Source organism: Schistocerca americana, chromosome 1 (genome assembly GCF_021461395.2).
Source record: "Schistocerca americana isolate TAMUIC-IGC-003095 chromosome 1, iqSchAmer2.1, whole genome shotgun sequence".
Taxonomy (NCBI): Eukaryota; Metazoa; Arthropoda; class Insecta; order Orthoptera; family Acrididae; genus Schistocerca; species Schistocerca americana.
In genome coordinates, this window is record NC_060119.1 from 1236269694 (window position 1) to 1236294590 (window position 24897).

Consider the following 24897-nt stretch of genomic DNA (forward strand, 5'->3'; position numbering starts at 1 on the left):
GCACTGAATTATCCATATAATTGGCCTTCAGCATAACTTATAATTATATGAGACTTAAACTGAGTCAGAAGACACACTGTAATTCTGATGTATGACTCAGATGATAGCACAACAGTGAAGTCACAAGCCACCAAGTTAAAAGGAGATCCTTCAGCTGGCAGTGACAGTCTTGGCACAATAACAATGGGTGCTGCAAGCAGATGCTTTGAGTGTTACAGACATACAAGCTTACAAGATGGTGCTGTTTTGTTTTTGCTTAGTGTGAAGTTAGCGACACTGATGGAGTGATGTATTTCATTGTAACACACTTGTGTTCTTGTTTAAGCATGGACACCAAATAAAAAAACATTCTACAAAATTGCTGTTTATTACACCCAACCCCAACCATCATTTCAAACACTGAATGAAGATGTGAATCTGTAACCAAGGAGGAAAACATAACTAGTCAAGATAAGTTTATTCACAGGAGTTATGGATCCAACTGGAATCCTCCCATGTCTCCAGGCCTTTACCAAGTATAGTTCCCCCTCTTGTGAGTATTGAGTAATATTTTGCTGTTTATTGTGGGGGCTTGTATTAATGCAGTCTCAATTGAACATAGTCCTACCTGTTATGGAATAAGCCTTGGTAGCTGCACAGTTTTGCTGAAAGTACTGTTGTAGGACTTATCCTTAAAATGAATTGCAAGAAGTTTCTTTTTTAGTTCAAAATTAAGAGTTTACCAATCTTTAATAACATATTCAAGACCTTACCAGTGATGACCAGGTCTCTTACAGTCTCTATAATGTTTACAAATGGGCAGTTGGTATGGACATATGTGGAGCTTAATTGTACTTATCTAACCAGACAGTAAAATTTCACATAGTACAGATGAAGTGATCATACATTACTTCACACACAATTAAGTAGAAAAAGTCTCAGAACAGTTACTATAGTCACAAATATTTACAAAATTTTAATGTCTATTGTTCATAACTATATTACATGTTTTCTCAGCCTGAATTAAATAAACATAGGGGCAAAACAAATGGTTCCCAAGGCTGGGCTAAAAAGCAGACTAGTTATACCAGCTGAAGACTAAGAGCAAAATGAACAGAATGACAGAATCCTAAGAACAGACTGCCTGAAAATGGTGTGTGTGTTAGCCTTATAAAGACTCACTCTAGGATTTTATTGAACTTCGTTAACTTGCAGTAGTTTACAAATCCCATACACCACAAAGTTCATCTTTTATTAGCTATTGATTTTGTTATCATAGTTTTCTTGTATATTATTTATCATGTATATTATTTACCTTACTTGCACAGTTGGGAATCCTGGGTTTATTACCATATGATCCAACTTGGTCAGTAAAACTTAGTTATTCAAAGGTTATTAATTTTTAATTAAGGATTCTTGCTTATAATACGGAAGTCAATAAATTCAGAAAAATCAGGTGATATCAAAAGATACCAGAAATTTACATTAGGTTGGCTATAACTGGCACTGGAAATTTGGACTGGGTGAAATGTTTGTTTAACAATATGTTTTTAACTAATTACTTTTGAGTTAAAGTAAATACTTTACTGAAAAGAGGGCAAATAGCTCTTTAATGTGGAAGTGGTCTTTCCTTCTGAATTTACCTATTAGTTCATAAGGTTTCCCCTATAGCTAGATATCCAAAATTTTATAATTGCAATAACTTTTGGTTGCCATCATTTCTGGTTCATCTAATTAGTTTACAACCACCAGGAGAACAAACTGAATAATCTGAATAATAAATTTTGGTTGGGAGAAATTTGTCTATACCATTTTGATAATGTGCATACTATGTGCTTAATGTAGGAACTTTAACATCAGAATTTCGAAAAGAAAGTTGTTGTTGTTGTGGTCTTCAGTCCTAAGACTGGTTTGATGCAGCTCTCCATGCTAATCTATCCTGTGCAAGCTTCTTCATCTCCCAGTACCTACTGCAACCTACATCCTTCTGAATCTGCTTAGTGTATTCATCTCTTGGTCTCCCTCTACGATTTTTACCCTCCACAGTGCCCTCCAATGCTAAATTTGTGATCCCTTGATGCCTCAAAACATGTCCTACCAACCGATCCCTTCTTCTAGTCAAGTTGTGCCACAAACTTCTCTTCTCCCCAATCCTATTCAATACCTCCTCATTAGTTATGTGATCTACCCACCTTATCTTCAGCATTCTTCTGTAGCACCACATTTTGAAAGCTTCTATTCTCTTCTTGTCCAAACTAGTTATCGTCCATGTTTCACTTCCATACATGGCTACACTCCATACAAATACTTTCAGAAACGACTTCCTGACACTTAAATGTATACTCGATGTTAACAAATTTCTCTTCTTGAGAAACGCTTTCCTTGCCATTGCCAGTCTACATTTTATATCCTCTCTACTTCGACCATCATCAGTTATTTTACTCCCTAAATAGCAAAACTCCTTTACTACTTTAAGTGTCTCATTTCCTAATCTAATTCCCTCAGCATCACCCGACTTAATTTGACTACATTCCATTATCCTCGTTTTGCTTTTGTTGATGTTCATCTTATATCCTCCTTTCAAGACACTGTCCATTCCGTTCAACTGCTCTTCCAAGTCCTTTGCTGTATCTGACAGAATAACAATGTCATCGGCGAACCTCAAAGTTTTTACTTCTTCTCCATGAATTTTAATACCTACTCCGAATTTTTCTTTTGTTTCCTTTACTGCTTGCTCAATATACAGATTGAATAACATCGGGGAGAGGCTACAACCCTGTCTCACTCCTTTCCCAACCACTGCTTCCCTTTCATGCCCCTCGACTCTTATAACTGCCATCTGGTTTCTGTACAAATTGTAAATAGCCTTTCGCTCCCTGTATTTTACCCCTGCCACCTTCAGAATTTGAAAGAGAGTATTCCAGTTAACATTGTCGAAAGCTTTCTCTAAGTCTACAAATGCTAGAAACGTAGGTTTGCCTTTTCTTAATCTTTCTTCTAAGATAAGTCGTAAGGTTAGTAAGCAAAAATTTTATATAGACCTTATTACTTGAAATAAGACTGTTTACAAAGTAGGATGGTGGGTGTCACCCTCCTGTGTCACAATAAGTATTTCTCAATAAGTCATCATGGCCTCTGGGTAGTAATCAAAATATCGCAGATTCAAATCCAGTAGCTGCTTAAATTTTGAATACAAATCATCAGGAGTCGTGGCTGAAGGATTCCAGCACAATGAGTCACCATTGTTCTGCTTATGGCTTTGTCAAAGAGGGTGGATGAGCAGACAGAGGTTCAGGGCAACCTCTTGCCCTTCAGATGAAAAACTGCCCCTAGAAGCTGGAAGAATGAATAACGATCTATGACACGAGGGTACAAAAGGCAATTAGTTTTCCATTCAGATTTTCAGGAAGGAACTATCTAGGGAGATTCAACCATGAGAAAAATATTGAATAACCAATAAAAGTGCAATGTTCTAAGAGTTGGAGCATGGAATGCCAGAAGTTTGAATGTGGTGAGGGAGCTAGAAAAATCTGAAAAGGGAAATGCATATGAATTGATTACTTTTGTTCTAGACACTGGGCCATGCAAACAGTTACGAACTGCAACATGTAAGAGAAAAAGCCATTAGAACTGCAGTGCAGTGTTACCAATACAGATACAGTGAAAGTCAGTGCAATGAAAGGTAAAGAAGGTAAGGAGTTTTGGTTACATGAATATGGGGTAATATCAATAGCAGCATAAAATGGAGAGTTACTTTGAACAGTTTAGTGATTGGATTATTCTCATTAGAATTGACAGCAAGCCAGCACCAACAACAATAATTCAGTTACACATGTTGATATCACATGCTGAATATAAAAAGATAAAATATGTGATGATACTAAATGGATAATTTAGTACATGAAGATGGTTCGAGCACTGTAGTGGAGGAAGGAATAGAAGGCAGTTTTACAGTAGAATATGGGCTCAGTGGTAGGAATGAGAGAGGAGAAAGACTAACTTAGTTTTGCAATAAACAGCAAAAATATTACTCAATACTCACAAGAGGCGGAACTATACTTGGTGAAGGCCTGGAGACATGGGAGGATTCCAGCTGGATTATATCACAGTCAGACAGAGATTCCAAAATGGGACATGGGATTGTATGGTGTACCTGGGAGTAGATATGGACTCATATCACAATTTAGTAGTGATGATGGGTAGACTGATGTTTAACAGAATCATCTTTGAGAACCAATGTGGGAAGAAGTGGGGTACAGAAGAGCTGAGGAATGATGTGAAGCATATTTGAAGTTCACTGTTACTGTAAGTACAGCGATAGTGAATACCACAACAGATAGTTCAGTTTAAGAGGAATGGACATCTCTGAGAAGGAAAATCACAGAAGTTGGACAGGCAAATGCCAGGATGTTAACTGCAAAGACATCTCAGGTACCATTAGGAATAATTCAACTGATCGAAGAGAGAAGGAAGCACAAAAATGTTTAGGAAAAGACAGAAATACAAGTCACTTAGGAATTAAATAAATAGGAAATGCAGGATAGCCATGACAAAATGGCTGCAGGAAAAGTACAAAGAAATCAGAAGGCAATGGTCATTTGAAGGTATAGCTCAGCATACAGTAAAGTCAAAACATCTTCTGGCAAAATGAAAAGCAAAAAAGTCAGAATTAAAAGCGAAATAGGAATTCTACAGCAAAAAACAAAGGATAGAGTGGATAGATGGGAAGAGTGCACTTATTGATGCTACAAGGGAGAGAAATGGTATGATAGGATGACAAAAGAAAAATGGGAAATAAAATAAAAAGCATAGGGTGGAGTTTAATTGAGGAAGTATTTAATAGAGATTTATAAGACTTGCATTTAGATAAGACGGAAGACAGAGATTAAAGTCTTTCAGTATTTCTAACACCATTAGGGAAATTAGCAAATGAAGGACAATTCAAGTTAGTTTGTAGAATCTACAAGACAGGAGACATACTAACTTTCAGAACAATACCATCCACACAATCTCCAAAACATAAAGGAGAGATAACTGCAACAACTATCACACAATCACCTTAACAGCTCACGCATCCATGTTGGTGACAGAAATAATATACAGAAGAAAACTGACAGTCTGCTAGGAGACAATATGTTTGGGTTTAGCAAAGGTAAAGGCACCAGAGAGGCAGTTCCAACATTACATTTGATTATGGAGGCAAGACTTAAGAAAAATCAAGACAAGTTAATATGATTTATCAACTTAGAAAAAGTGTTTGACAATGTAAAATTGTGTAAGGTGTTTGAAATTCATAAGAAAATAGGTGTAAGCTGCAGAGATAGATGGGTAACATACAAGACTATTATAAATGATTCCTTCATTTTCAAAGCTCTATTTTCTGAAGTATTATGTGTACAAATACGATTGATGCATGAATAGAACTGCAAACTGAGCATGTTTGCACTTTGTGCACTACAAATGTTCTATGGGTACTCCTCTCATCATACAGAATATGTCCAACCAGTGGTCAAGTTCGTTTCATATCCTATGTAGCAAAATTCTGTCAATGGTCATCACAGCAGTACTGAAGTGTCCTCCAAGCTGTTCCAGTGTTCTTGGCAGTGGGTGTATGTAAACATGATTCTTAATCAATACCCACAGGAAAAATATCACAAGGTGTTATGTCAGGCAACTTGGGTGGCAAAGGGAACATACACACATCACCTTCATCACTACACCCGCAGAGGTAGCAATGAACATCAGTGCACCAATGAAGAGGTAATCCATCTCATTGAGTGCCGAAATTCTGAGAATCAGAAATTAGTTGTGGAAAAAATCACAACTGTGTCATACTACAAGCTAAGAGATACCCATCATAGTCTTCTCACAGAAGAAAAAAATGGTGCTTGCAGCTTTGTCTGTGACATTGCACTGACAACATTAACCTATGGTGACTCTCATTTACACACCACAATTTCATGAGGATGTCCCCCACTGTCACATTGTGGTGATTAACTTCTTCAGATCCCAGGGGTATGCACTGGATACACACCACAGTGGTTAGACCTAGGATTTCCTACAGGGCCGTAGTGTGGTGGAAGAAGATAGAACAGCGGGTTGCAGCTAAGGAGAGTGCTAAGGTGCAGAGATTGGCCTGCTTAGCCGTAACAGGTGGAATTAGCAGCACACCAACCACTGGAATGGAAGCCATGTTGGACATGCCTCCTATACCTTTGGGTCAAGATGGAGGCAGCAGCTGGGTCTCATTCAGATATCCAGAATCACACACTAATATAGTGAGTGAGGTAAATATAGGAATGGCTGGGGAAATGCCCGCTGACTATATAACAATTCCCAACTGCTTTAACAAGTCTTGCAATATCATAGTTGGAAGCAGGGAGCAGTGGGAAAAAACAGCTCGACACCATACGGGGGGACACCATTTGGTTCACCGGTGGGTCGAAATCAGACCAAGGAGTTGGGGCAGGAGTGTACGGGGTTCAGCCAAGACTGGAGGGCATCATCTCTCTAGGAAAACTGGACTCTGTATTTCAAGTTGAAATTACTCCAATCAGGGCACGTGTGGAGGAGAATATGCGTAGGTGCTACAATGACCGTAGCATCGACATCTATTCAGCCAGGTAGCCCTGAAATCATTGGCAGCTCCTGCAACAAGATCTAAGATCATTGCAGAATACCACAGGGCTCTGGTGGAGCTAGAGGGAAGAAATAAGATAAACCTAGTGTGAGTCCCTGGCCACTCAGGGGTCTGTGGCAATGAACAAACTGACAGATTGGCCAGGATGGGGGCAATGACTCCATTTATTGGACTGGTACCTGTCCTCACAGTCACCAAGGCTATGATCAAACTAGAACTACCGAACAGGCTTAGGAAACAGCAAATAGAATACTGGACCAAGGTCCATAAACAAAAACATGGTTAGGTAATGATGCCCAAGCCATGTTTTAAAAGAAGCTATGTAATCCTGAGATTGAACAGGAAAGAGATCAAACTCATGACTCGACTGATGACAGGTCATGGGAATTTAAGAAAAACACCTATATGCAATGGGTATAGTGGAAGAAGACCCTAAATGTAGGATCTGTGATGAGGGTGAAGAAACTGCATCACACCTAATCTTCGAATGCATTGCACTGGAGAGCAAAAGATACAGAATCTTCGGGACAACAAGATCTGAAGAAATTGTGTCTAACAAAAAACTGGTAAAGGGACTCCTTGCCTCACTTAAAGACACTGGTTGACTTTACTAGATATACATGGAGCGATACCACACAATAAACTCAGTCTCGGTGCGGGCAGTGGTAGGTCAGACCTAAGCTGTTTTAGCTTCCCTGTTAAAATCAAATCAAATCAAATCAACCTCTTCAGATAAATGGATGGTTGCTTCATCACTGAATATTAGCTTGGAGGCAAAATGTTCCCTTTTTTCTGTCACCATTTTGTCAAGGCACTGCACTTGTAACACCAATTGGTGGGCACAATGCAAACTTGGTGAATTTATGGTCCAATTGATAAATAAATCATATTTTTTCATGCAATAATTTGGAAAATATAGAACAATAATAATGAATGAATCATTTACAGTAGCCTGTACAATATATAGAAGAACTGAAAGGGGGCAGTAATAATGGAGATCTACAATGAAGTGCTCATATTAAAACTGATGTAAGACAGGGATGCAGTCTACTGTTCAGTCTGAACATTGAAGAAGAAATGACAGAAATAAAAGAAACATCCAGAAGTGGTACTAAAATTTGGGGTGAAAGGATATGAATGATGAGATCTGCTGATGACATTGCTGTCCTCAGGGAAAATGAGGAAGAATTGCAGGGCCCGTTGAATGGAATAAATAGGCTAATGAGCATACACTATCAATTCACAATAAACTGAGGAACAACAAAGGTAATGAGTGGCACCAGAAATGAGATTGGTGGTAAACTTGACATCAGATTGGGGGACCATGAACTACACAAAGCAAAGGAATTCTGCTGTCTTGGGAGTGGTTGACAGATTAAGCAAGGAAGATATAAGAAGCAGACTATCATAGGCAAAGAGCATTTTCCTCACAAAAAGCCTTCTACTATCAAGTATTGGACTTAATTCAAGGAAGAAATTTCTGAGAATGTACGTTTGGGGCACAGCATTGTATGAAAGCCAGTCATGGTCTGTGGGAGAACTGGAAAACAAGAGAACTGAAGCATTTGAGATGTGGTGATAAAGAAGAATGTTGAAAATTGAATGGAAAGATAAGATAAGATGTGAGGTTCTTCACAAAATCAGTGAGACGAGGAACATGTGGAAAACACTGACAAGAAGAAGGGACAGGGTGATAGTAAACTTGTTGATACTTTGGGGAATAAGTGTCATGGTACCTGAGGGGGCTGTAGAGGGTAAAAAATATACAGGAAGACAGAGATTGGATTACATCCAACAAATAACTGAGGACATTGGGTGCAATTGCTACTCAAAGATGAAGAGGAGAGGAATTCATGGTGGGCCACATCAAACCAGTCAGAAGTCTGATTAATAAAAGTAAAGTACCGGGTGATAAAAAAGTCAGCATAAATTTGAAAACTTAATAAACAACGGAATAATGTAGATAGAGAGGTAAAAATTGACACACATGCTTGGAATGACAAGGGGTTTTATTAGAACCACCCCATATAGCTAGACGCGTGAAAGATCTCTTGCGCGCGTCGTTTGTTGATGATCGTGTGCTCAGCCGCCACATTCGTCATGCTTGGCCTCCCAGGTCCCCAGACCTCAGTCCGTGCGATTATTGGCTTTGGGGTTACCTGAAGTCGCAAGTGTATCGTGATCGATCGACATCTCTAGGGATGCTGAAAGACAACATCCGACGCCAATGCCTCACCATAACTCCGGACATGCTTTACAGTGGCCTTCACAACATTATTCCTTGACTACAGCTATTGTTGAGGAATGATGGTGGACATATTGAGCATTTCCTGTAAAGAACATCACCTTTGCTTTGTCTTACTTTGTTATGCTAATTATTGCTATTCTGATCAGATGAAGCACCATCTGTCGGATATCTTTTGAACTTTTGTATTTTTTTGTTTCTAATAAAACCCCATGTCATTCCAAGCATGTGTGTCAATGTGTACCTCTCTATCTACATTATTAGTTTTCAAATTTATACTGACGTTTTGATCACCCGGTATATCTCAACGTATGAGAGAGTTGAGAATCAGAACAGATGAATTTTTACTTTAGACTTCATTTTTGACATACTGAATGCCTGTTGAAAATCATTAGAATTCTAAAATTTAAGTCTCCACCATTGGGCCATTATGGCAACAATTTATTTTCCTGTTGCATTTGTCCCGTTCATCAGTTTTGCACAGTTCTTCCTTGCATATCCCATGTCTGTTTTATTGGTGCAAGGTGATGCAAGCAATCTTAGATTGACAAAAAAGAGTGGAGAATTCAGTAGAATTATACAATAGTCTTCTCAGATATTAAACGGTGGAAAATCCAGGATGGAATGTAACAGTATTGTGAAAAGGAAAGTTGCTGCTCACCATATAGTAGAGATGCTTGTCATAGATAGGCACAACAAACAGTCTTTTTGTTGCACTTGTATTGTTGGAGCACGTCACATAATGACACAAACCAAGTGTCAGTTCAGTCTGCAGAACACTTTGTTTAAACTGCTTTGTATATTGTATGAGCTAGCTAGTGCAGTGTCATCACTTACTATTTTACACTTTGGAACGTAATCAGTAAAACGAATACCCCTTTGTCCATAATGTCTCCAGCAGATGAAATACATTTTGTTTTGTTTTTGTTTCTGGGCCAATGGCTACCTACCACTGCTTTGATTTCTGTTTAATTTCTGGAATGAAGTTTTGAACTAAGGTTTTGAACTAACATTTCATTCATGGTTACAAATCAGCAAAAAAAAAAAAAAAAAAAACTCTTGATTTATTTTAGGATTGTATAAAAAAATGCTAAGAACATCTTTTCCATGTTTACGTTTCGACAGTATCAAGTGCAACTCCTTGTAAAACATTTCCTTGCACTTAATTCATCATACAAAATATACTATATACTTTGAATATAATAGAAAGAAACATTCCACATGGGAAAAATATATTAAAAAAAGATGCTGTGACTTACCAAACGAGAAAGCGCTGATAGATAGATACAATAAAAAACACACAAACACACACGCAAATTTCAAGCCTTCGCAATCCATGGTTGCTTCATCAGGAAAGAGGGAAGGAGATGGAAAGACGATAGGATGTGGGTTTTAAGGGAGAGGGTAAGGAGTCATTCCAATCCCGGGAGTGGAAAGACTTACCTTAGGGGGAAAAAGGGACAGGTATACACTCGCACGCACACACATATCCATCCGCACATATACAGACACAAGCAGACATATGTAAAGGCAAAGAGTTTGGGCAGAGATGTCAGTCGAGGCGGAAGTACAGAGGCAAAGATGTTCTTGAGTTGTTGAGCCACCCCCGTACATCACTTGTCACTCAACAACATCTTTGCCTCTGTACTTCCGCCTCGACTGACATCTCTGCCCAAACTCTTTGCCTTTACATATGTCTGCTTGTGTCTGTATATGTGCAGATGGATATGTGTGAGTGTGCGAGCGTATACCTGCCCCTTTTTCCCCCTAAGGTAAGTCTTTCCGCTCCCAGGATTGGAATGACTCCTTACCCTCTCCCTTAAAACCCACATCCTTTCGTCTTTCCCTCTCCTTCCCTCTTTCCTGATGAAGCAACCATGGGTTGTGAAAGCTTGAAATTTGTGTGTGTGTTTGTGAGTTTTTTATTGTGTCTATCTACCAGCGCTTTCTCATTTGGTAAGTCCCAGCATCTTTTTTTAATATACTATATACTTTCTTTGCCTGTAGTGTAAGCTACATCATAGCCCATTTTATTAATTCAGCTATCTATTTTCTAAAGATGACTTTCCAAAACAAAGAACCAAGGATCAAAACTGAAATGGAGTCCCAGGTGCTTGAACATCAGCATTTCACAATTTGGGTGATAGTGGAAAAAGTGAAAATCAGTTATGGATCTGTTTTCAACACCTCACATGGTATTTTGAACGTGATAAGAGTTGCTGGCCATTGGATTCCATGACTGTTCACATTCAAGCACCGGAAGAAACGTTGCACCTGTGCCAGACCACACCAGATAACTTCTTAAACCACCTAATCACCAAGGATGAGTCTGGGTGTTTCACTATGACCTCAAGAGAAAGTAGCAAAGGAAATAGTGGAAATGTGTATTCACCACTGCCAAAAATGATGAAGACTCTACCACCTGAACACGACACTCTGAGTGTTTTTTGGGACTGCCATGGTGTGGTGCTAACAGATTAGGCTCATAAGGGACAGAACATCACAGAAACATACTATCGAATCTTCTGAAAATGTTGTGGGAGGTTTCCACAGTGTAGCACCAAGGAAGCTGTTCAAGGGGGTGATTTTGCTCCAAGACAACATCCCAAATCTTTCTGCACAGGATATAATCAACATGTTTCTTCTTTGGACTAGCACATTTTGCCTCATCCCCAATATTCTCCTGATGTAGTAACCTAAGGCTTCCTCCCCTTTCATCAGGTGAAGATTCAATTGCTTGGCAGGTATTTCCAAAATAGTGAGGGCATGATTTTTGTGGTGGAACATTTTCTGAACAGCCAAAATGGTGATGTCTTCAACCGAGGTCTCCTGCACATCATCTATTACTGAGAAAAATGTTTAACAATGAAAGTTGAATATATAAAGAAAAACTAACATTGCCATCAAAAGTCATTGTCACAGCCCAATATTTTTTTTAAATTAGTCGATAGTCAAAACTTTTTGACTACCTCTTGTATAACAGCTCAGTATACTAGTTTATCCATTTTAACAAAACATACACAACAAGAGTGCTTTAAACAAAGTGTTCTGCAGACTGAACTGACACTTGGTTTGTGTCGTTATGTGATGTGCTCCAACAAAACAAAAACAAAAATTTGTTGATGTAAAAGCCAGCCCTGTGCTAGGCTAAAACGTTTCATGTTGCCCTCAAGAACATGGAACTGAAAGGAGGAATCAAATAATGGAAACTCCACATTGGTGTATCAACAATTTTAGGAAAAGGATGGACTGCTGCTACTGACCATAAAGATGACTTGTTGAGTTGCATGCAATCAAAATGAAAAGACTGTTACACATTACAGCTTTCAGTCAAAGCCTATTCAGTAAAGAAAAAACACACATTTATGCAAGCAAGCACATGAGGAGACTGTTACACATTATAGGTTTCAGGCAAAGCCTTCTTCAATAAACACACACACACACACACACACACACACACACACATTCACACAAGCAAGCACACCTCACATGCTTGCTTGTGTGAATGTGTGTGTGTGTGTGTGTGTGTGTGTGTGTGTGTGTGTGTGTGTGTGTGTGTGTGTTTTCTTTATTGAAGAAGGCTTTGCCTGAAACCAGTCATGTGTAACAGTCACATGCTTGCTTGTGGGAATGTGTGTGTGTTTTCTTTACTGAATAAGGCTTTGTGCTAAAGCAGTAATGTGTAACAGTCTTTTTATTGTGTCTGTCTTCAACTAAAAGGGGTATCTTTATGATGAGTAACAGTCTATCCTTTTTCTAATACTACTGAAAGGATAATTTTTTAAAAGTTAAATAAAAGCATAAAATTGAAGCAGTCACTGCACAACATTTGAATGAACTGTTTTTAACTGAAGTAATACGATAGACAATCTGTTACCCTCTACGTTCATTAGGAACTCAATTTAAGTTAGCTTTTTCCGTTTATTTTATTTTCTTATCACACACACACTGAAACATGAATTACAATAAACATGGAGCAACACCATTGTTTTTTCTTAAATTCCAAAGAACAATAATCCTGTTCTGCCAACATGATCACACAAAACACTCTACAAACACATACAAATACAAATAGTAATATGTTATGTTCCCACATCAGCCCCTTCCCAGTAACATAGTCAGTTTGTTGGAAATCAAATTTAATGACTGCATCTTGTTGTTCTTCTCAGTTTTTTACCTTCTGCAGAGTCTGAATGTTGGTCCTGAGCTGACAGTTCAACTGGAGTGTGTTCAGGGTGTTTATTATTCTCATTCATCAGGTATGCAGGTTTTAATCAGTCAGTGGAGATGTTCTCAATTTGGTCTTTCACTTTAAATCCAAAAAATTTTGGGATCATTTCAATTACTTCATACAGGCCTTCATACAGAGGCTGTAATGCCTTCTTCACTTGGTCAACCCTTACAAACATATGTGTTGAGCTGCTGAGGCCCTTATGTATGAATGGTGTTCATTTTCCTTTGTAGGGATATTGTACAGGTTTCTGATTATTCATACACTGTTTCAGCTGTTACACAAATTGAGGTAAGTCTGCATTTTTTTGCCATACTCATGAAAACAATCACCTCGTAACCTGATGGGTGATCCATAAACCGTATCTGAAATAGTAGCATTAGTGTTTTCTCTAATGGTGCATTGAGGACCAAGAAGGATTACTGGTATTTGAGTCCATTTAGCAGTTACATGGGCATGGATGGCTGCTTTAAGTGTCTGATGAAATTTTCCAAAATTTTCATTTGACTGAGGATGCAATATGCTCCAACAAAACAAAAACAAAAATTCATTGATGTAAAAGCCATCTCTGTATGCCACAGTTTGTGTTTGGTGACAATCACATATTTTTGATAGTGCTTGGAATAGCTGAGAGTTAAACTTTAACTCTATGAATGCCTGTTGATCAAGGTGAATAACTGCGAAACATTCATCATTACACCTACATCTACATCAGTACTCTAAAATTCACCTTATGGTGCACAGCAGAGGGTACCCTGTACTACTACTAGTCATTTCCTAAAATTCTCCTAATAAACAGAAGTTGACTTACTTTCCCTTCCACTATCCTCACATGCTCGTACCATTTCATATTGCTTTACAATGTTATGCCCAGATATTTAAATGATGTCTGTGTTAAGTAGGACGCTACTAATGTTATATCTGAGCATTATGAGTTTGTTTTTTCTACTCATCCACATTAGCTTATATTTTTCTACATTTAGAGTTAGCTGCCATTCATCACATCAAATAGAAATTTTCTCCAATCATCTTGTATCCTCCTACAGTCACTCAACTTCGACACCTTACTGTACATCACACATCATCAGCAAATAACTGCAGATTACTGCCCACCCTGTCTGCTAAATCATTTATGTACATAGAGAATAATAGCAGTCCTATCACACTTTCCTGGGGCACTTCTGATGGTACCCTTGTCTCTGATGAACACTTGCGATCAAGGACTGCATATTGGATTCTACAACTTAAGAAGTCTACAAGCCACTCACATATCTATGAACCTATTCCATATTCTTTGACCTTCTTTAACAGCCTGCAATTGGGCACCATGTCAAATGCGTTCCGGAAATCTAGAAATATGGAATATGCTTATTGCCCTTCATCCACAGTTTGCAGTATATCACGTGAGAGAAGGCCACACTGAGTTTTGCATGAGTGATGTTTTCTAAAATCATGCTCACTTGTGGACACAAGCTTCTCAGTCTCAAGAAAATTTATTACATTCAAACTCAGAATGTGTTCAAGGATTCCGCAGCAAACTGATGTAAGGGATGTTGGTCTGCAACTTTGCAGGTCTGTCCTTTTGCCCTTCTTATACACAGAAGACACCTGTGCTTTTTTCCAGTCATTCAGGACTTTGCACTTGGGGATACATTCATGATAAAGGCACGATAAGTAAGGGGCCAGTGCTGTAGAGTACTCTTTGAAAAACTGAACACGGTTTCCATCTGGACCTGGTGACTTATTTGTTTTCATCTCCTTCAGTTGTTCTTCTACACCAGGGATGCTTATTACTGTTTCATGCATACGGGAGTCTGTTTGATGGTCAAATGATGGTATGTTTGTACAGTTTTCCAGTGTGAACAACATCTTGAACATTAAATTTAAAACTTCTGTTTACATTTTGCTATCTTTAACTGCCACCCCACACTGGTCACCAAGTGACACGATGGAAGCCTTAGACTCATTCAGCGATTTTACATAGGACTAGAATTTCCTCATGTTCTCTATCAGATCTTTTGCTAAGGTATGACGGTGGTAGTAGTTGTATGCTTCGCACATGGATCTTTTCACATATGCATGAATCTCTACTAACCTTTGCTTGTTGTCACTTTCTTTTGAACTGAGGGTGCAACAACCTCTGTTTCCTCAGCATTTTCCAAATCTCATTATTAAACCATGGTGGGTCTTTTCCATCCTTAATCCACTTACTAGGCTCATAATTCTCCAGCCCATGATTTACAATCTGCTTAGACTTTGCCCATAATTCCTCTATGTATATCTTATTGCAATCTTATTGCAACTAAGTAATGTCAATTCACTATCTAAGTGAGATGCTAACAGCTGCTTATCTGCTCTTTCTAGCAGAAACATCCTCCTAGCCTTCTTAACTGATTTGTTGACTTATGTGATCATAGTTGCTATAATGATATCACAATTGCTAATCCCCATGTCTATAACAATGTTGTCAATAAGGTCAGACCTAATTGTAGCTACAAGGTCTAAGATATTTTCATTATGTTTGGGCTGCCAAACTAGCTTCTGAAGAAAGTTTTCAGAAAACATGTTCCAAAGTACTTCGCATGACTGTCTGCCGGTGCCCACTGCATTGAATCCATAGATATCCCAGTCTATACCTGGTAGGTTAAATTCACCATGATATGGATATTTATGCGCTACTGACCATAGACATTCTTTGAATGACTCAAGAACTGTCACAGCAGAATCGGGTGGCCAGTGAGAAGATCCAACAATTAGCTTGGTTTCACCTAGACCTGTGATACGTGACCAGATAACTTCACTGTCACACTCAACTTTAACCTCAATAGAGAGAAGTTTTTTGTCAACTGCAATGAGCACTCACCCTCGTTTGGTCTCTAATCTGTCTTTCCAATACATGTTCCATGCCTCGCTAAATGTCTCACAGCTTTTTACTTCGTGTTTCAACCAGCTCTTGGTCCCGAGAATAATTTGAGCACATGAACTTTTCTGGAGAGCAGTAAATTCAGGAACTTTGTTATGAATATTGGAACAGTTTACTGATAAAATTTTGACAGTTGAAGTGTCTTTACTCTGAGTGTAACCTGACTTCCCTTGCTGCATATCAACTGGTGAGTGTTCATCAGAGTACCTCAAACAACTGCCTAGCACTACACAAGTACTCTGCCACCCGAGTAGCTGCTTCCTTGGTATAGTGCACTGCTGACCATCAAGAGGAGTCCTACAAATCTCCAACCAATAATGTAGGTCTAGGAAATCTGCAGTCTAGACTGTCAAAGAGTTGACGAATTCTTTCGTTGAGACCCTCCACTTGGCCTCAAATCAGCAGACCCTGATTAACCCTGGGAACAATGCTGCAAACTGTAGGTTCTGCTTGCAGCCAATGTGTGAGGCAAGCAGCCACCTGTATGAACTGAGGGTGGCCTCAGAACCCATGTGACAGGTGTCACTGGGGCTGACATGAGCTACAACTTGCAGAGAACTGCACCCTGCAGGCTTGATAGCAGCAAGCTAGGCTGCCTCCACATCTCAGATGAGGCCTCTTGATAGACATACCAAGTGCATGCTGGCTTTCTTTTTAGCCCTGAATGCTATCTGCCTAAGGGGCTCCATAATGCGCCTAACATTGGAGCTGCCAATAACTAGTAAATCCTTCCCCCATGTACCTGCTCAGACCCTGCTGAAGGAGCAGCCACAAGTCCATTCCCAGCATAAATGAGCGAGGCCAGATGACCAATTTCCAGATCAGTCCTCCACTTCAAGTGACATGAATGTGTTACTACCTGCCTCTCACTCTGCTGTGAGGGCAGATCCACTGCATCAGATACACTAGAAGGTGTCTCAACAGCAGAGCCCATGGGTGAAACAAGTGACACCTGAGATGTCTCTTGCCAATTTCTCCACCACTCTCACACCACAAAGCAGCAGCCTGAAGGTGACTGACCATAGCCAAGAGTGCATTCAGCTGTTTGTGAACTGTGGCCAGCTCCTCCTGCATCCGCATACAGCATCCTGCTCGTCCTAGCAAGAATAACTGAAGAAGTAAACTATAAAAGCAGATAAAATCCTAGATATGCAACTTCCTATCCTCATGTTGTGCCGCCAACTGATGCTGGTGCCTCAATGAGTTATGTAGCTGGCTGTTCAGAAAAAATGAAAACTGTTCTACAGACTGCCTGAATTTACACTTAGAAAATGCAAGCTTACACCTCTTAAATGTAAGCACACACAAAATTTCATAAATATACTGTGAGGAAAGACAGGAAAAAATAAACACTTAACTTGCCACTCTGTAGATATGTATCAGGTGAGAGCTGGAGCCTCACTGACTGGATTACTAAATGAATGTATACATGTCTTAAAACAAAACAAATGAGCAACTACTGTACTACAGACTGAATGAATTTACACTTACAAAAATTTGAGATTAAATCTCTTAAACAGGAAAAAGCACATGAAATTGAATAAACATACTATGAGGAAAAGATACACACTTAATTTCCCACTCCGCAGATCTGTATCAGCTGAAAGCTGGAGCCTCACTGACTAAGGAAAATGTCCTAATGGCAACTGAACATGTCATGACATTTTATTTTTCTGACAAGCAACACATGTTTTTGCCCAGTTTTGGACATCCTTTCTTATATTTATCCAGGCAAATCTTAATGTGGTCATGTTTACAATTGTCTTAATGCCTGGACGAGCCAAATTACAGTAGTTTTGGAAAATAGGATATCTAAATGTTTCAGGAATATAAGGGCAAATAATATAGGTTAACATATCACACCACAATTGTTTTCCTTCATGTGTCAAGCAGTATTTTAATTTAAGTGATGTATGATGGCTGTAATATAGTGGATGAAGCTATTTGTCATCTTCTTGTGCTTGTGCTATATCTTCATAGTTAAGTGGAATAAATTTTTCAAGCCTTCATAAGCTATCAGCAACATTTTCTTTACCAGATATATGTCGCAGATCAGTAGTAAATTATGAAATATACTAAAAATAACATAATTTGATTGGCACTGATTTCTCATTCTTTTGTTTGAATGCAAACATTAGAGAGCACAGTCAGTATAAATAATGAAACCTCTTCCGTCTACCACATTGTGAACTTTTCCAAAAAAAAATCACTCGTCTCCACTGTCTTTCTTTCCAATATTGCAATACAGCACCTGCCACAAAATCTGGTGTATCAACAAATAGTGCAAGCTGATCATGCAAACCAGGAAATGACAGAAGTGTAGCCTTAGTCAGATCTTTGCATTTTCGGAATTGTGCAATCGCTTCTTCTGTCCAGTCAATACAGCTTTAGTCAGTTTTAGTTGTACATTTAAGTAATCATTCAGCAAAGCTTGGTTTTCAGCAGCATGTTCCAAATGCCAACGATAGAAATTGATGATCCCTAAGTATGCTCTTAGTGCATGAACTGTTTTGGGTGATTTATAGTTTCGTATGTCACACCCCTTTCTGGGTCTTGCTTTTTTCTCTAGATTTTAATTAAATGTCCTAAGAATGTTAACTGTTGTACACCAGATACTGATTTGCCAACATTTATTATGAGATCATACTCATTCAGCTGCTTAAAGAGTGAATTTAGAAGCTGAACACGTTGCTCTGGAGATTCAGATGTTATTAAACTATCATCCAAATATGAAACACATATATCCAATTCTCTTAAAACTTCACGTATAAACCTCTGAAATGTGCTAGGTGCTTTACAAAGTCCAAAGGTCATAAAATTAAATTCATAGAGAACAAAAGGTGTAACAATAACTGATTTTTAATGGTAATTTCTCATGTTCCCACAAATCTTTAGACTATTAACATATTATATTATATTATATTAGACGTATTCCATGTTAGTGGAAAAAACTGCTCAAAAAGTTTTGCACCACCAGCAAATGTGTAAATATGAGAGGATAAGGAAATGAAAGAATTAGCCTTATGGGGAAAATGAGCTTTACTGCGAAATAAAAACAAACCAATAACTGAAATAAAGAAAGTAAATTCAAAAGTGCACATCTTTGAATTGTGTGAAATCAAATTCTGTTGGTGGGTAACATACAATACCATCTTCCTCCGTCCCAAGAACTGTAATGTGCTGGGATCCTCCTAGACAGCCTGTCTACAAGATGCTGCTACTTCATCCATCCCACTCTTTGACAGTGGCTCTCCTGAGTTCATTCATTATGTGAGAACAGTTCCTACAATGATGCACAGAAAGTTTAAATTGGCCACATGCGTACTCAATTGGGTTCATGTCAGTAATTTCAGCAACATATTCCATTAGGTTGACGCCTGCCTTCTGAAGGAAATTTTCGTGAGGAGAGCATGGTATGCTTGCATATTACCATCTTCAAAGACAATTCATAATCAAAATACTACTGAAGGGAAGGACAAAAGGTTGGAGCATCCCTTTCCAACAGTGCACAGACCTCAAATTATCCTCAAGAGTGGTGAGCTGTTCAAAATGAGATCATCATACCGGTCCAAACATGACTAGCCCACCTCCCTGTTGAACCAGCAGGAATGCATGTCTTATATGTGCTTTGGTATCTGAATGCCTCCATACTTTTATGTGGTTACCATCAGGTGTTGGACAAATCATGCACTTGTTAGTTAAGAGAAGCCGATTAGAACCCATTGCCAATGATACAAGCTCCATTCAAGGTGCTCCCTTGCTCCTGTACTTCGTGAATGGTACTGGGAGGTTTGTGCTGTTGCTAATATGGATGCCTACAATCCAAACTGATGAGTGAAGATAGCTGTGTATTGTCTGAAACAACTCAGTCCTCCCACTTGTCTCTAGAAAGGCAATGCATGGTTCATTTCCTTTCTCCTCAGGTTACCTACAAGTTATAATCTAAAGATAACAGAGTCTCACTTGGTATTGTTGATGATAGCAAATCTTGAATGTCTTGCCTCTCACAATAGTGGCTGAATGTTCAAACAACATTCCACTTGTATACACCAGTTTAGCAGGCAACTTCCCATGCTGACAGTCCTTCTTGTAGCATAAATGTGACGATGCATTCAAAGTCTAAGCTTGAAATGACTCCTTTTGAGGCATGTTGATACACTGAGCCATGTACACAAGCCATATTATCTCATTCATAACTTGGGTCTCTGCATGCTCTTTTGTACTGCATTGAGAATGCAAGTTTATTCTTGTCTCCATCACATAGGTGGCTGTACGTAATGATTCATGTGGCCAAAAGAGTATGTATCAAGAGAAACAAAAATACCATGCAAAACCTGAGTGTGGTGCAAAACGTTTTTGAACTGTTTATATTGTAATACTCTGTCAGTTTCACCTCTTGAATTTGGTGCCTGAAGAACTGGCCTTGTACTGTCTCCTTCTCCAGCAGTTGTGGAGGCAGTTACCCAGAACTCATACTGCTGAAGTTCTTTCAACCCTCGCACTTCATGTGTGTTTGAGGTAACTCCTATCTGATGTCGTACTGGCTGCAAAAGAGTATAAAAGTTTCCTGTCTCTCAAGATTCTCTGTTAGTGGACATATCTATGGGAAGCTGTAAGCCTTGAGGAAATATTGTAATTTATATTTAATGAACAGATAACACACAAAATTAATAGATACTACAAAGTGGAAGCAAGGAAGTAAGTTTGTGGAATACCCTTACCAGAATAAGTAACAGGTCAGTAAGACACCTGTCCATGCATCTGGTAGTGGTTGACATAACACTTGAAGAGGTGAGTAGACAGAAAATATTGTAGGTATGCACAAATATTAAAATATGCTAAACCAAAGGTGGATTATTGTGTGTTATCTATTATAAGATTAGAACAAGATAACAATTCACTTAACAGTTAATTTACTGTGAGCATTATAAAGCTAGAATGTGAGCAGATTAAGAGTCAAATACATTGTCAATCATTAATTCAATTGCATATGATGCACTGTAGATTTCAATACGAAACAAAGCAAAATGCATCAATGACTGAATAAAAGACAGATTGGATTAAATTAACTTTTTGTTTCATTAAATTTACGATGAGGAGATCCTCCAGCAAGTAGAACATGTCAGAAAAACAAGAATAGACAATAAATATTTACAAAGAAAGGCAGGTATGCTAATTCATCTCCCACAGATCGCAAGTGAAATGGTCCTCATAGATGTAGAATAAGTCTATAAATTCTTAAAATTATTTTCATATAAAATGTAATATATAACTGTAATAAAATGGAATGCCTGCAGCCACCCTTATGATGTTATTTATTATATGGCTACCAGTTTCAGTGCTTCAGTGCACCATTTTCAGGCCTTAACTGACACTGAGTGGGGTTAATTTCAATCATATAGATGATTCATCAGTGGCCTACAGCTAAGACCTCTTAATGAACACATTTCTGGACCAGAGTACTTGGCTTTAAATCTTTGTGGAGGTTATTCTTACTTCTAGTATTGATTTCAAGAACTAAACTGTTTGTTTGAAAAAGAGACAGATATTTAATGATAAATTTGACTAAGGGATAAATTTACTGGGGAGCAGTAAATAGTATAACAGGGGATGCCAGTAGTATAAACTGTTTCTGCTGTTAACACCAGTCTCTTTATGTATTTGGTTTTATTATTGGTGCGCATCATAAAACTGCACATCAATGCACAGGAAGTTACTAATTAATGAATTAATTATCTGGAAGTAACTAAGTGTGCACAATCAGATGAAAAATAGAATTCCACAGGTAATCCACATCTAATAAGAAATACATTCTACAGGCTTTGTTCCATATCTCTCAAATGTTTCACGATTGGCATCTTCAAACCACCAGTTGCTTCTGTAGCAATAATTGTTTATTTACAACTAGTTTCAATCATGAGTATGATAATGGAAAGACTGGTTGGAATATAGATAGTGGAAAGGGTAAAGGTCACAATTGGTATACAGTTGAGGCACTGAGTAGTCAATAGTCTCATAAATAAGACTGAAAACATTAAGAGGTATTGCGTGGTTGATAGGCTCGTAAACATGACTGAAAGTACTGCTAAGGTTTTGAATGACTTACTTCTTCAGAGGTAACTATACTCTGTTCATCATAAGGATAAACCTGATGTTAACATTATGCCATGTATTCTTCCACATTTGCTTGAATCTCACTGGATTTCATTTCATGTGGAGCAGAAACCAAGCTGTGACCAGTACAGTCAAGTACAATCATAAGGATGCGTATTATGCTTTGTTACATGTACATAGACTGAGCAATAATGCGGGATAACAGTTTTACCAGAGGATTAAACTTGGACAGCACTGGCCAGCCAGTGGTCCAACTAACCTGCAATGATGCGAGCAGTTGCATTTCATACATAGAAAGAGATGAGCAAAGAAACACTATAGCGTTGGATGTCATTTAATTTTTAAAGAGAATGAAATAATATTCAGAGAAACTCCATCACTACCGTACGCTCCTTAGGTGACCAGACGGAAAGCATAAAATGCACTCGTTCTCACCTGACATAGTATTCTAATTACGAACAAGAGTGATGAAAATTTCTAACTTAAATGAGGGCAATTTTTCTGAGTGAGCTGTGTGTAATGCAAAAGCATGCTGCAGGGAAGTCACTGTACTGCTGAATACTGAAGCCACTGAAGGTATTAATTACAGTCAGTTGTCTGGTAATCTCTTAGCTCCTTCCTTATCCAAATCCAAGAAATACGTTTCAGTTCTGGAAGTATCACCTACTACATTGATAACAAGTCTATCAACAACAAAATCCACAAAGCCAACTAGGAGCAGCATTTTCTCTTCTTCTTTCATGACAAGGTGTTCTATATCCTGCCAGCATCTGGCATTGACTTTTGAAAAAGCTGTGTGTGTTAGTTCCAGTACGTCTGGCAGCTGAAAAGTCTTGTTAATTCATAGGCCAAATCCTGCAACTTTGCTTCAGATCAGTTCTGTTGAGTTCATATTCTAATGGGACAGTACCAAATGAAAAAAATGCAGCATTTGAATGATGTGCTCAATGCTGCAAAAATGATTGTTTTTCATGTTTCTACGATACTTATCGACCTCTGTGTCTAAAATGTTGGACATAGTCCAAAAAAAGAGGATTTGGTTTTTCATTTTTGCCTTAAAACATTAAATTGTTATGTTTTCTTAATTTAAGCAACTTTTATGGACAGTCTTTCATAAAACGTAGATAATTACGAATTTGTATTTGAAATGAAAACAGGAATTTTGTGTGCAATATGAAATTAGAAACAAGAATAGGTGCATTACTCATAAAAAAGGATGATGAGTTTTATAATTATGAGATGTAATTATTTCAAATTGAATGAGAAAAAAAATGATACTGGGGAGATTTGAACCAAAGAACAATTACCTGTATTTGAGTAACATTCTATTATGTTACTGACTGCCCTACACGTACATTGTGGCTTTGTGTACCAACTGTATTGCATACAATTGGTGGGAAAACTTCAAGGCCGATTATCTCTGTAAATTTATGAAAAACTTTAAGAACAGCCTATTTCTTGGCACTTTTTAACAGTATTCCACATGTATTTCACTGCGGAACAAAAAGCAGCCTCAGCTACTTTCATACTGTGCATTAACAGCACGAGAATCAGAGCACAACAGTGCAGAGGATGTAACTGTACACGATTTTTGAAATAAAAACTACATAGCTAAAGTGTGATTACGAAAAACATTGAAGGCTGTTATTACATTGGAATATCTTAAAGTTTCATTTAATGTAACTTAGTAATAATATATCTAATACATAAGTAGGACCTACTTCCAAGAGTGTAGCAACACCAGTGTACATGTGCTATGGCTTCTGACCAATCATCACTTTTGTGTTTGTTTACAACAGGTATATTCTTATTACAGTACAGAAAACACACCCACCCCTCATATATAGAAAAATTCCACATGGGAAAAATATATATAAAAAAGAAAGATGCTGTGACTTACCAAACGGGAAAGCACTGGTAGATAGACACAATAAAAAAACACACAAACACACACACAAATTTCTAGCTTTCACAACCCAAGGTTGCTTCATCAGGAAAGAGGGAAGGAGAGGGAAAGACAAAAGGATGTGGGTTTTAAGGGAGAGGGTAAGGAGTCATTCCAATCCTGGGAGCGGAAAGACTTACCTTAGGGGGAAAAAAGGACGGGTATACACTCGCACACACACACATATCCATCCACACATATATGTGTGGATGGATATGTGTGTGTGTGCGCGCGAGTGTATACCCGTCCTTTTTTCCCCCTAAGGTAAGTCTTTCTGCTCCCGGGATTGGAATGACTCCTTACCCTCTCCCTTGGTCTTTAAATATGTCTGCTTGTGTCTGTATATGTGTGGATGGATATGTGTGTGTGTGCGAGTGTATACCCATCCTTTTTTCCCCCTAAGGTAAGTCTTTCCGCTCCCAGGATTGGAATGACTCCTTACCCTCTCCCTTAAAATCCACATCCTTTCGTCTTTCCCTCTCCTTCCCTCTTTCCTGATGAGGCAACAGTTTGTTGCGAAAGCTTGAATTTTGTGTGTATGTTTGTGTGTCTTTCGACCTGCCAGCGCTTTCGTTTGGTAAGTCACATCATCTTTGTTTTTGATTTTTTTTATATATATATATATATATGTGTGTGTGTCAGACCCACCATACTTGGTCCGGACACTGCGAGAGGGCTGTGCAAGCAATGATCACACGCACGGCACAGCGGACACACCAGGAACCGCGGTGTTGGCCGTCGAATGGCGCTAGCTGCGCAGCATTTGTGCACCGCCGCCGTCAGTGTCAGCCAGGTTGCCATGGCATACGGAGCTCCATCG

General features: G+C 38.5%; 1 protein-coding gene across 1 annotated transcript in view; it reads right to left on the bottom strand.

Annotated features, from left to right (window-relative positions):
- LOC124598421 (Down syndrome cell adhesion molecule-like protein Dscam2) overlaps positions 1-24897 on the bottom strand; it is a 378789-nt gene that overhangs the window by 96248 nt on the left and 257644 nt on the right. Inside the window, exon 21 of the mRNA XM_047136000.1 lies at positions 20412-20562. Coding sequence (XP_046991956.1) covers positions 20412-20562 — 151 coding nt within the window. The remainder of the gene's footprint in view (positions 1-20411; positions 20563-24897) is intronic.